This window comes from Thunnus albacares, chromosome 14 (assembly GCF_914725855.1).
Source record: "Thunnus albacares chromosome 14, fThuAlb1.1, whole genome shotgun sequence".
Lineage (NCBI taxonomy): Eukaryota > Metazoa > Chordata > Actinopteri > Scombriformes > Scombridae > Thunnus > Thunnus albacares.
In genome coordinates, this window is record NC_058119.1 from 22,055,511 (window position 1) to 22,069,796 (window position 14,286).

The following is a 14,286-nucleotide window of genomic DNA, read 5'->3' on the forward strand; positions in this document are numbered from 1 at the left end:
GCACCTCAATAATTCAACAGTGAGACGAGTGCCGCCAGTCCCCCCCTCCCCACCACCCCCCCTCTCTTTCCCTGACATCACAAGGCCTTACCTAATAACAGTGTAAAAATACACTCCCTTCACAGTTCAACACAGTGCGTGATACATAATTGTTGCTAAAAATAACATGAAACACTGTAGAGATAGATCACTCTGCCAACAATCTTCTGTTTGGGTATTAATTACATCTCTGGATGTGGAGTCACCCTAAATTCAGGTGTTGCATCTCAAAATTACTGACTTTGCATTAACTGTCCTTTTTATGTCCATTCACAAAGACATCAGACAAAACACTTCACACGTGTAAAATAAAAACCAGTTACTCGTTTGTTTTCGATTAATCAAGAAAATAATTGGCAGATTAACCTTTAAAATAACAATGTAATTGATAGTCTAACTAAATCCTTTTCTCTTTCTCCTTGCAAGCGTAACAGAATAAACCAAAAACTAATACACAGTGTTATTTTCATAAAGGAACACCTACATTTTAAACAGTACAGAAGTGATATATTACATGCTCAATTGTTAATGTGGAAAATAGTAAATGTTTACATTTACTGGGAGAGGTGCAACTCTGGAACAAACAGCATATATATACACACAATCACCAGCCACTTCATTATGAGCACGTGTGCAATTCAATGCAATCCAATACATCAGCTCTGCCATAAATTTTACATTTACAAGGCTTATACATTTTCAGTTTTTGTTGACATTGTCAGAAAGGTGATCATTCTACTTTGTTTATTATTGAGGTCGTAGTGGGTGTTGGTGGTGTACTGGAGTGCATTATATTGAATGGTGTTCCTAATATTTTGTCCACTCCATTTTTCTCAGCTGGAAAAATGTCATGTGCACCTCATGTTATGTTTGCTTCTTTGAAATCACATATAAAAAGAACTGGAGATTTGCACATCCATATCTTAACACATGGTTTGGGCTGGTGCACCCAGGTACCTCCAACCAAAAGTTGGAACTCAGACATATTCTTCCAATGTGTACAGCCAGTAAAACCCTAATGATCTTAACTGGTTTTAAACTGGTTTAAGCACGCTGCACTTCTGGCCACACCCTAGTCAGTGATGTCAAAGACGAAATACCCGTTTTGACATCATGATTTTCATAAGAATTTCAGCCCTATTAGAGACAATGTTGAAAGCATTTATTACCCACATACATTTTTCATTTCTTTTCTTTTTTTGACCATTTTCTTAACATTAACTATAAAACTGCACTGCAACATCATCAGTGGATGCAGTTAAAGCAGAAGATTGGTGATGACAGGGATACTCATAAATGGAAAGCGGCAGACGAACGCTGAGTGGGCAAAAGCAAATGCTGACTTCCTCATATACATGGAGATATGCAAGGTTTGACTTTTACACAATGAATTGTAACGGAAGAGGTACTGTAATGAACCTCCTGTCAAAAAAGAGATATGAAAAGTTCTTCTAAACTTCCTTTTATCATATTTTTAAAATCTAACCACTGACTTCTGGTTTATCTTTGCACAGAATAGATTCAAGCTTCTGCAAAAGATGTATAGGAGTCATTAGGAGTCATCACAAAGCCATTTAAAGGAGACCTCTCTATCTCCCCTTGTCATCGGAGCATGTACAAGAGCATGTGACAGCCCTCCACCACTAAACTAAAAGTAACATCAGTTTATGAACACACTTCCCTTCTTAACTTCTGCTTCCCACAATTGTTATCATGTAGTCACCGTTGCCTCAGGCTAACAATAATTGTCATTATCTACTTCTGTAAACTGATGCTAGTGTGTCATCACTGCTTATCTTGTGAACTACACTATTACACTATCAGCAGCCTTGGACTGAAGGAACATTTTCACATCTGAGTAGGTATCTATTAATAAAAGTTGCACCGACATTGTCAGAGCAGCCGGCTGCTACTGCAGACGCTGGCCAGCGAGACATCAGTTGGTCATGTCAGCTGATCCAATGAAGTGCACTGGTTTGCTATGTGAAAGCTTGCATTGGCGTCGTAGCACATCATAGTGTGTGGCAGCAATTAATGAAAAATATAAGCTGTGTGGCAGAAAAACTGCTGTTTTACCATTAGTGAGTTCTGTGACATTTTGACCTACTCTATGGGCATGTGTGTAACTATTTAGTTGTTACTCAGAGATATGTTGTAACTTACCTCTGTGGTGCAACCACTTTCTGATCTGTGCAGCTCTTTTGTAATTTACCACTGTATAGCCTTACACTATATTTAGTGAGTGATAGGTCAATTGTGGTTCAGGATCTTCCACTAATCGGAAGATCGGCGGGTCGATCCCCGGCTCGTCCAGTCCGCATGTCGAAGTGTCCTTGGGCAAGATGCTGAACCCTAAATTGCTCCTGAAGGCTGTGCCATCCGTGTGTTCAGTGTGTGTGTGTGTGTGAATGACACCAACTCCTCCTGATGAGCAGCCTCTGCCATCAACTTATGAATGTGTGTGTGAATGGATGACTGTGGCACGTAGTGTAAAGCGCTTCGAGCGGTCGGAAGACTAGATATCATGATAATGGTGATGCACGGGTGATATGCTGCCCCCTATTTGTTTGGATCGGGTGGCCAACTCTTACACATTAAACCTTTAAAAATGTCAGAAAATGGTGAAAAATGTCGATCACTGTTTCTCAAAGCTCAAGATGACATCCTCAAATGTCTTGCTTTGTCCCAGCAAACAGTCCACAACCCAAAAGATATTCATTTTACTGTCATAGAAGACTAAATAAACCCGAAAATATTCACATTTGAGAAGCTGGAATCAGATGATTTTTACATTTTTTCCTAAAAAATGTCTCAAAATGATTAACCAATTAATTGACTAATCGTTGCAGCTTTGTATTAATGTTCTGTTTTCAATTTTGATTATTATCCAATTTAACTGAACTCACAGATTGATAGATCAATTAATCAATTCTTTAGCCAAAACACTAATCTATCATTTAAGTTTTGCTTATCATGATGCAAAACTTTATTAAGATGTGTGTAGCTGTGGTAGTTTTCTGCACAACTGTAAATCAATAGATTAGTCTTAATGTTTCTCTGCCCTTTTTTGTTTACTTAAGGGTAATCAGACTCTATAACCCTTCAATATTCATCTTCTTTTTTCCACAATTTATAAACTGCACTGACTTTAGGTTTTAAAGATAAAATACTATGAACGTTCATTAATGAGAAAATGTCACCAAACAGAAAATATGACTCAATGACATTCAAATTACAACAGCCGCTGAATCTAACGTGTCCTTAATGTGTGTCTGTGTCGATGTACACGTGTGTGAAAGTCAGTGGATGCGACAGACCACGTGTGCATGTGTGTGTATCCGTCTGAGCGACGGTGCGCATGCATGCGACACAACACGACCCAGCCATAATCACTGACCTCACTGTCAGCCGATGTGCCCTCCCTGAACCACGGAGAGTAGGGCTTAATCCTGTCCACACACACACACACACACATACACACACACAAATGCACGTACACTTCATAAGTACAAACAATACTCCAAAGTTCCCCAGACATCAAACCACCAAAGCCGATATACTGTATGTTCAGTGTTTGCAAACAGGAACAGGGAAAACAGAGGCAGAGATCAGACTAAACATGTACAATATGTGCGGATTTGTTAACTTACTCACACGCTGCTTAACAGCTGTACGACGTGACAAAGAGGGTCTGGACCTCCTGCTGCTGCAGTACAGCGAGTAGCAGGACTGCGCTTGTGCTGGGGCACCTCTCTATCACTTATCACATTGTACTTAAAGTAATTGCTGAGATGTAGGAACACAAAAACATCACTACAATAACAGAATTACTGCTGGTTCCAGAAGTGTTTTTCCTCATTCTGTAGTGCCAATTCAACTTTTTCTTTAAACAATACCCTCAATATTACTTAACATAGAAACTTCTTTTCAACTTCCTTTCTGAGAAATCATGTTTTGTCTGAGATGTTGGCAGGGCGAATGGCTAAGAATACTACAATACCCATGAGCCTCAGCCTCTGTTGCTATGGAGAAGCCTGTCAGAGACCCAGAAATTAAAAGTGAACTGATTTACTCTGTAGATTAGTAAACAAAATCAGTTTTCTCAACACCATAATCTTTAGATTCCACCCACCATTAGCGCCACATGTGACCGAATTTTACGCTCGGTGATTGGCTGTTTCTTGCTGAAATGCACCTCACTAGCTGACATTAACTTCATCTTCTGTACTGATGATTTAACTGAGAGAGTTTCATGTCGATGCGAGACGTAGATGTGCTCAAACTGTGAGTCACGTAAGGTTGTCTATGGGAAAAATGAACGGGATTTTTACTTCCAGAACCAGGGGTACCAACTAAATCACTCACCACTGCACAGCTGGTCAGACACTGGGCTGAAGTTAAACTGTTTAATAGACAGTTTAATCATTTTATCGTATGCTTAGCTCTGTGACACAAATGTAATGGAGTCAAATACTGTGGACTGAGGAAAACTGTTCAACTGAATCAACTGATGCAATCAGTTGATTCGTTTGCAAGGTCAAAGAAAATCTGTGTGCAGAGTTTTCACATATTGTTCAACCTCTGTGAACTTTGGCAAGCATATATGCACCACTGACCAACCGTCTCGACAGTACGTGAGAGAGCAGTTGATACAAATACATCTCTTGAATAAAACAACTTAACTTATTGTGCGCTTGGTGACCAAGCTAGCTAGTAGTCAGCAAGTAGTCATCAAGCTTCCAGCTATCACATCAAAAAGCATAGATGAATTAGCCATGATGGTGCGTTACCAGATCTTTAATTTACATGGTGAGTACAGTATTACTGTAACCAGTAGAAATGATGAAAAATAATGAAAAAGTTGTAAGAAACCAGAATTATCCCTTTAACACAAGGGTGTCCATGTCGCTGGCTCTTTTCTCTCCACCTTTTAAGTTTTATAGGCATGGTGTGTGTGCGTGTGTGTGTGTGTGTGTGTGTGTGTGTGTGTGGTGTTGAAGGAAGGAGAACATGCTTCTTGTGTTTGTGAGGAACACATTGACAGTGCCAGCACATTTCAGCTCCTGTTATGGGCACTGCGCACTAGAGGAGAGTCGAATGTGTGTGTGTGTGTGTGTGTGTACTTGGGTCTCACAATGTGAAACTGTATACAGACAGTTTTGTCTTGTACGTATGTAGTTAAGTGTGAGAACCGTTAAATAGGTGAGAGAAAAATGTGTGCAAATGTGTTTGCGCTACAAGTGAGAAAAGAGCATTCGTCTGCGTATGTGTGTGTGATCAATGCGACCACGACCCACAGACACACACGTCTCTCTGTCAGACAGCCTATGGGATGAAGAGTTTCACCCCTGCTGTTGCCGGGTTACTGGCTCCGGACCGCTGCCAGCACAGCCCTCCACACAATGCACACACACACACACACACACACACTAGATCAAATCGCCTAGTGAGAAGGGGTTTTTAAGATCTTTCTTCAAATCAATCTTTTGTTTAGAGAGAAGGGAAGGAGGGGAGAAAACAACATTAAAAGGAAGAGAAAATGACATGGGTGGGGGTATTTGAGATGGGAGATACAGACAGAGCAATTCAGCCTGCGTCCCCCGGGAGAGAGCAGCCCAATCAGTCCAGAACTGGCCCTGATCTGCAGTTCACATCATCACTCAACCTTTGGTGGCCTGGTCTGACGCTTGCTCGGACAAACACACAAGCACACAAGGACTCTGCAAAAACGCTCACACACACCAAGACAAGAAGGGATACAGTGATGGATCGATGGGATGCATGTGCAAATACAAACACATGTGACAAACAAAACAATCAACAGACCAAAAATGCTCGGATTCAGCAACATAATGCTTTGACACACACGCAGTGTAACAGGCAGACTAATGACAATGACAACAAATCTGCCACAAATACTGAAGCATTTCAACGTGTGTGACGATAATGAGAACAAACACATACAGGCTGACAATAACTGGAAACTTTCTGCCTCTGAACTGACCACAATGACTTAAAGGTGAAGTCTGGTTTAGTACAAGTTTGGTCTTGTTTTCGTAGCTGCAATATGGGAACTAAAAAGATATCTGATGTCTAAAGTCTGGCTAAAAATGAATTCTGTTCAATCATCATCAGACTAGTAACCATTAGCGCTTAATTTGGAGGTAAAATTGGGAGTGCAACTGAATGACATGCTGATGTTAGGCAGGTGTGACACGTTAGCATGCTTACATTTGCTAATTAGCAGTAAACACAAAGTGCAGGTGAGAATGATGGGAATGTTGTTAGTTTTTCAGCTATTTGGTCATAAACTGAAGTATTGGACAAATTGAAATGTTGACCAGATGATGATGCTTGATGAAAAGTTAAGGGTCATCAATATTACAATTCATCCTGTGGTTGACAGAAGCTAAAATGTGAACCTCATGGTAGCACGAGAGGAAAAGTCACCAAAGTCATTAGGGATTCATCCACTGGGGACCATGGCAACTCATCCACTAGTTGTTCAATAATAGTAGTTAATTCTGGACCAAAGTGAGGGACCGACCAAGGAAAAGCAGATGCTCTGTTGCTCTGTGACTGGAATGTAATGATAAAACATGAGAGGAACGAACATGGGGCATGTGCACACACACACAACGACGGCAGGTCCGGTACCAGGAAGTCGATTTGTAAACTGCGACGGACATTTACAACAGATAGTTTGGCTAATGATTTTACTGGTGGCCTTTGTTTGCTCTCCAGAATAAGTCTGTCTGGTCTGGGAGTTTGTTGTTTGTTTCATCTGATAGATTGACTGCTCATATTTCTTGCCCTGTCTGGCTTTTTTTCAGTGATACTGAAGCATTCTCAGATCTCAACCATCACTATGGTGAGTATGTTATCATGACTAATAGAAATAATTAAAACAATGATTATTAAAATAAGACCGAAGTTGTAAACCAGAATCCTTTCAGTCTCATAGACTTAAGAGTTGAGGGTATTTTAGGCAAAGGGTCAAGCCGGTGCACATATGGCATTTGAGAGAGACCCACAGTAACCATAACAAACCAAAAATGGTTGCAGACAACTGCCAAAGCTCGCTGAACCTCACTGTGCAACTTAAACCGCAGCAGTCCAGCTCTGCCAAGTCCTACAGCTTTTCAGGAATCTCCACTGACAAGGAGAGGACAGAGCGCCCGGCTCTCTGCTCTTAAGGAAATAAACTAACAAGCCTGCAGCTGAAAGAACTTTACCGAGCAGTTACTGTTGTCAGCTTTCAGTTTGCATAAATTCATGTTGCTCCTTGACTGTGACACTGAGCCACACAATGGATAACATGGGTGACAAAAAATTGACTCACATAAGAATCTGATTCTGATCTCCTACGATTCTGAATCGATTCACAAATGTCAAAAATCAATTTTCTAAACGTTAGTTGATGTTGACGGAAAGAAAAGCAGAACTCAACAAGGGCAGCGCGGCACCTGGACGGTCCACAGCACACATATGTGTTATCTTGTAGTTCATCTTAACAAAAGGCAGCGGAGCAGAGCGGCAAACTCCAGCAGTAACAGACGAGACCGGCTGAACAACACACGCTGCAGCATTAAACAACTTAAACCAACTCGGAGGTGAAGAAAATAACTCAATGCTCAGTCTGTTTCACCTCAGAAACCCTGCACCCGCTCGGCATGTTGGACAACGATGTCTTTCCCCGGAGCTGACAGTGCTGCAGCGAGGCTGCTCTCCACTGCTGGAGACATGACGTTAATAATAACACAGCGGAGCACTCCACCTCCCCCTCATTTTGTTGTTCTCATACAGACAGGAGACTGTGAGATGCTTTCAAATGAATTCATTCATTAATTAATGCAGTTTTTTAAAAAATAAAAAGGCTGCAGACCATTTATCTTATCTGCCAGTTATGTTTCATATTGTATTTCAGTGAACTAAGGACACCAGTGAATGGTTCAGCACAGTATAGTGGAGCGAGAGACTGAAAAAATTGATAATTAATTCTGAAAAGTATCAGACACCAAGAATCAGAATCCGATTTAGTCGTGAGATTCCCAGAGATTCACACCTCTGATATCCACTCCACTTACCTCTGGCTGAGAGCTTTTTGGTGTTGATAATTTTAGCAGCATACTCCTGGCCGGTGGACTTCTTGACGCATCGCCGAACAACGGAGAAGGCACCCCTGGAGCAGGAAAAAAAAAGAGATGTATCTGTGAAACCGCTAACAAAACTCTCCATTAAATGCGTGTGTCACAGGTAGAGCTGCAATGATTAGTCGATCGACAGAAAACTAATGGGCAACAATTTTGATAGTTGATAAATCGTTGGTATTGTATTGTTGGTAGGTATTTTTTTAAAGAACATTTCTCTGGTTCCAGCTTCTTAAATGTGATTATTTCCTGGTTTCTTTGGCCCTCTGTGATAGTAAACTGAACATCTTTGGGTTGCTGACTGTTGGTCATTTTAGGTTGCATCTTGGCCTTCGTGAGACTGCGATTGACATTTTTCACCATTTTCTGACATTTTATAGACCAAACAACCAATCGATTAATCGATAACGAAAGAAATCGACACAGGGGGAAGTGCACGGCTGTGCGCTGAACTCGTCACACACTAAGGGCATGCAGGAATCACATACACCTAAAGAGAGGGGAGAAAGGAAGTCACATACATAATTAAAACTGTCTGATATTCTGTGGGTGAGATGTGAGAGGAGGTCCTGGTTACTAGTGCGTGACAGGGGAGGGAGAGGGGCTTGCTCTATTGTGAAAGGACCCAGTCATTAGCGCACAGGAAGAAATGTGAGGAGGGCTACAGGAGAATGAAGACACTGAAGAGGTAGAATTAACTGTGCCTTGTGCATTTTGCACAGACGCCTCCTTTAAACTCTGTATTTGGAAGGTCGAGCAGCTCTTATTGGCTGCACGCAAAGATTAAATGTTACAGAGTGGCTCTGTCGCCAGGATATTCATCGCAAACCGAGGTGTCCTTTCACTCCTGCATGCAGCAGCATGTGTGAAAATGTGCAACCGCCTCAGTCTTGTTTGCAGCACAGCCTTCTCTCGCTCTCTCTTTTTTTTTGGCTTGACATATACAGTACAGTACCCCTGCAGTCTGCTTACAAATGCACAAAAAACACAGCTGAACGGTTGATGCACAACGAGTTTTCTGCAGATATATTGACAAACAAGTAGCTCCTGTACGCGGATGTTTCACACCTCTTGCGTTACAAGGTAATAATGGTGCGATACACCTTTAAATACGCGCGCACAGGATTAAATACAAGCCGTAGCGCTAACATGAACCTGCCCACAGCTTACTGTTGCTTAGGGAGGTTGTCTACCCTTCCCTGTTTTTTGACAGCCCCTCTCCTGCCTTGTCAACACTGAAGTAAACGCGCACAATGGCAACAGCAGCAGCAGCAGCAGAGGAGAGACAAGCGTGCAAACACACACACACACACACACACACACACACACACACACACACACACACACACGCACGCACAAGCACGCACGCACAGACTGAATGCAACAAGACAACAGCAGTGGTGCTGACGGTCGCTTACTTTCCGAGTTCCTCGTACAGCTGATATTCATCTGTGAATCGGGTCGAGGTTACAATTGTAGCCATGTTGACTGAAGTGACCGGGGAGAGGGGGGGAAATAGCCTCGCGCTTCAGTGACCGCCTCGCGCAGGTTTCGGGAGGAGAACTCGTGAAGGCAGAGAGGGGGAAGACAAGCGGACAGACTCGAGCTCAGAGAGAGGAGCAGGAGAGTGGGAGGAGAGAGGGGAGAGAGCTGTAGTAGCGAAGATCCTCTATCAGGAAGATGAGTCACTCTGTGCTTCAAAAGGAAAATGAAAACTATTTTGCAAAAGTGGGCGTTAACATCTAAAAACAAGAAGGCCTAAAAACCTTTCTATTCAGGAAGGCTTTTTCATCTTAACTCATTATTATTATTTTATTTATGTTGTTCAGTACTATGCCAACCTGGTGTTATGTTTTGTGGCTGTACCATTTTCTATTTAATCCTTTATTTTCATCATGTCAGTTATTCAGATTAATTTTAAAGGCTGCAATTTTGCACCTTTAAAGGACACATTTAAAGATTTTTAAAGACATGTTTAAATGCTCTGCTTTTAAAAATAATTACTGCCTGATTTTCTGTTATTTTTATATTGTTATGATGTAGGATGTACATATAAATGAACATCGATTAGATTCAAGCCCTTGCCATATGAGTACACACAATGCTAATTAAGCCTATCGCTGCCAGATAAATCTCTCTGTGTTTCACAGTATACAGAGTTTTTAATCTGGTGTCAGGTTTGACATTCCCACGCTGGCCGGATGAATGCACACTGCTCATGCAATATGGGCAGAGCATGTGCACTAGAGACTTCCGCCAGCTGAGTCATCTACTTTCTGGTTAGCTCTCTTGCTCTCTCTCTCTCTCTTGTGGCTCGTCTAGACTTTCCAAATGTTATCGGACTGAATGGCTCAAATTCTGATAGTAAAACAAGTCATTTTGCAGGGGTTGTGACACTCAAAAACAATTTATCCACCATTTTACAGCCACAACAACAGAGTAGGCTACGGCGGAGTCTATTTAGACACTGGTTTTGTAATTACTCTTACTGCCAGAAGGGGGAGACAAAAGTCCTGCACTCCAGCTTTAAAAATGGTCAAAGTTCCAAAACTTGAGGTGATCGTATGTAAAAATACTCCCTGCAAGTCAAAAGCTGCAGGGCTTGAACCTGCTCTGAAAACTTCCTTTGCAAAGTTACCGCTACCTCCTCCTTGTGATAACGTCAGATTGTTCAAGCATGCCCACAAACAGCTGTCCGTTCTGTAGCCTTTGTTGCTAAGGTTGTTCACGTTGTCCACTCGCATATTTTGGATCTGATTTAGGCTCGGACGTATTTGAGAAGTTTCTATTTTGAGTAGGGAACGAAAAAAATAAATGAAATTCTACCTGGCTACTATTGCTTGTTTACGCAGCCTCTGGAACAGCAGGAAGTTTCCTGAGGGGCAGCTTCCAGGAGGCTAATCAGAACAGAGTGGGCTCATTGGGAGGGGGGCCATAAAGAGACAGGAGCTAAAGCAGCATGTTTCAGACAGAGGCTGAATCAAGCGGCAACTACCACGGCTTGAAGCTGAAGTCATCATGGAAGTACCTTAAAGCGCAACGTTGCTAAAGACAGCTAGCTGCCAGCTCCAACTGACTTCAATTCAGAGAGTGTCGACTTCTTTGTAGAAATGCTAAGTGAATAATCTTTTTAATCAGTTTGTCACCAGACAAATGCCAGATTTCTCTCAAACAGGCCAGCTAAGAAAACAAAAGTGTTTCAAGAAGTAATATACATGTACAGGTTATTCCAACTGTTGTGGCAGGACAGTCATTTGGCATTGGTGCGCTGTCACCAGAACATCCACCACGTCTTGCAGTGATGATGTACTTTCCTGTTACTCTCCTTGTCCTTGTCACACCAGGACACATTAGCATTTACACTACAAAAGATATTTGGTCAAATGAGTCCCAGACCACCTCGGCAAGTGGTTTGAGTGATCGGATCTCAATGTGTCTTGGTGGTCCTTTACACTTGTATTTAGTGCTGTCCACTTGTGATCCGATCGGCCAAGACACATTTTAAAAAACCAAGTGTATACAGGGTCACAAGGTTAGCAGCTCCAACCCCGACTCATCCTGTCCACATGCCGAAGTGCCCTAGAGCAAGATAATGAACCTCCAAATTGCTCCTGATGGTCCTCACTACTCCTCTTCATCACTCTCTTGTAAAATTGCTCCATAACATTAATCTTTGTGTGGCTTGTCCAGGTCAATTTTTAAGTGTGTAGTGTGTTCACTGTTGCCCCCTGTGGCTGATGGGGGGGAAAAACTCATGATAACTGTCTCTCATCAACCTTAGTGTGGATCAGGCTTCAAAAACACTGGATCCTACAGTTCCCATAATGCAACTCAATAGCATATTTTGTTAGATCCTGCTCGGTTAATGCCCACCTATTTGAAACTCCACACGTCAAGTTTGTTACATGTGATATTGTTCCAGGCTCATCAACCTCTACACATCAGGAGTTGCAGTTGGTTTTTATTCCCCTGCTGGGAGACAGAAATCATATCAGAGTGAGACGTCTGTCTACTGTCTCCTCTTCGGCAGTAGTGATAGAGGTGGGTTGTTAGCAACGCGAGATCTTTTCTGGTGTATCTAGAGCTACAGATCCAGATTCAGTTTCAGCATCTCTTCCTTCCCATCTTTGATTCATGTGCACAAAAGTAAAGCTGACATCAGAACAGCTGATGAGGGCAGCATCCTCCGAAGTCATGTTGATGTGATGCCGCAATATTTTAATATTGGCACGAAGCAATGAGCTGCATGGCCACTATATTATGATTTTGAGTCACAACACAAGGCCCATAAAAAAGGGGGGGTGGGGTGGTATTAGACGCCCCCTCAAAATGTAGCATTGGGAGACAATAATAATAATTCACTGTTTAGATTTAGTTTCAGGCTCTCTCCTAATGTAAACCATTTTATAAATCATATGCAACCACAAAAATGAATACTTCAACTAGCCCTTGCTTTCAAAACAATTCAATAGATCCCCCTTTTAAGTGTTAAGTGCTGTATTTAAGCATCTTTTCCAATCGTTGGCATAAACTTTGCCTCACAATTTTCTGTTGGCAATGACATTGTGTCCTAAAACAGAAAATTTACAGATATATTCACTGAAATGTCACATTTTTCTGGGGCTATTTTAAGAGATCAGACGCAACATTTGTCCTTCAGTTTCCCTATAATGGCTGAGAGGTATTTACAATGGATCATAAGCTTTGTACTGTTAAAATAACGCTTTGATGACCTGCTGCTGTCCTCATTTATTTCTTTACTATGTATCTATAATGTCCGGTCACTATAACATCACACTGTGTTAGCGTTACCCTTAAGGCTGTTTCCCTGTGACAGTGCGTTTGCATAAAGGCGATCACCTTCACAGCCAAATGCACATGTTGTCTTCCTCTGTGTCTTGTAACGCTGCTTGTACCCATCTACCTTTCTTTTATTTTACTCTTTCCACAATGATAATTGTCATCCTAATTCAATCACTATCATCACAACACCCCCACAGTTGTTTATCAAGACACAATTTCACCGAGGGATCTTAAAAAATGCCTACAATAAATACAAATAGAGACAAAATCTGTTCAGGGAGCTGAGGCTTCGATCCAGCTCGTATGCAGTTTTAGGGATTTTTAGCAGTAAGCTGGAGCATCATTGTATAAGAGACAGGGAATTATACTGTATGTGTTATGTAATGGCCTGCTGCACTGTAAAGGTTTATCTGCGCTTTCATGAATATCTCATGAGGGGTATTAATATATCCTCTTGGCACCGTGTTTAAGTATGTATGTGTGTGTGTGTGTGTGTGTTTGTGTGTCATCACAGCTGCACACACTCCAGTAAGGTGGTAAAGTACTCATGATCATATAACATTTATTTTTGATTAAGATGATGCACTGATGAATTCACATATGATTTTAGATTAATATTTCAAAGCTCATATGGTTCCCTAGTGCCATATGATGGAAAAAAAACATATTTTGCTTATTGTTGCTTCACTTGGTTGTGCAGAGTTTGACATTAGAGGGCTGTTTTCACATTTTTCACAGTTTCTCTGAGCTCACATGAAAGCTACGTACAAGCAGGATGGTTCAATATGTGTCCAGGAGACATCTCACCACTCCTCAAACTTTTGAAAAAGAAAATATTTGTATATTCATATATTGTGGATTTTTCAATGAATGTATGTAATTTTAAGAATTTTTAATAAGGTAATTGAACTTTTTTATGGAAAACATTCTATTAAATAGAAATCATTATTCAAAATAGAGAATTATTATGTCTTTAAACAGGTCTGAAGTGGATTTTCAGGCTCCAGAACAACTATAAAAAAGGATCTTGTATTTAGATGTTTTGTCAACTATGTACAGTACTCAATAATGCAAATTTAATAGGATAAGATAAATATTTGTTCTGGGCATGTTGGTCTGGAAGGAGGATGTGTGAATGCCTTTTCATTATTGATGAGTCAATCAGTTTCCCAGAGCCAAAGATGACATCTTCAGACGTCTTGTTTTGTCCAACCAACAGTCCAAAACTTAAAGATATTCAGTTTATAATGTTGTAAAATGGAGAAAAGCAGCAAATCCTCACATTTGGAAAATG

General features: G+C 41.2%; 1 protein-coding gene across 11 annotated transcripts in view; it reads right to left on the reverse strand.

Annotated features, from left to right (window-relative positions):
• Nucleotides 1–9,830, reverse strand: part of camk2g2 (calcium/calmodulin-dependent protein kinase (CaM kinase) II gamma 2) — a 79,184-nt gene extending 69,354 nt beyond the window's left edge. For 4 of the 11 annotated variants that reach the window (XM_044371972.1, XM_044371969.1, XM_044371971.1 and 1 more), the window contains exons 1-2: nt 9,608–9,830; nt 8,127–8,221 (exon numbers count right to left, since the gene is read on the reverse strand). In XM_044371972.1, coding sequence (XP_044227907.1) covers nt 8,127–8,221; nt 9,608–9,672 — 160 coding nt within the window. In that variant the 5' untranslated portion in view covers nt 9,673–9,830. The remainder of the gene's footprint in view (nt 1–8,126; nt 8,222–9,607) is intronic. The other 7 variants (XM_044371978.1, XM_044371976.1, XM_044371975.1 and 4 more) reach the window with 2 other exon arrangements.
• Between the last annotated feature and the right edge of the window lie 4,456 nt (nt 9,831–14,286).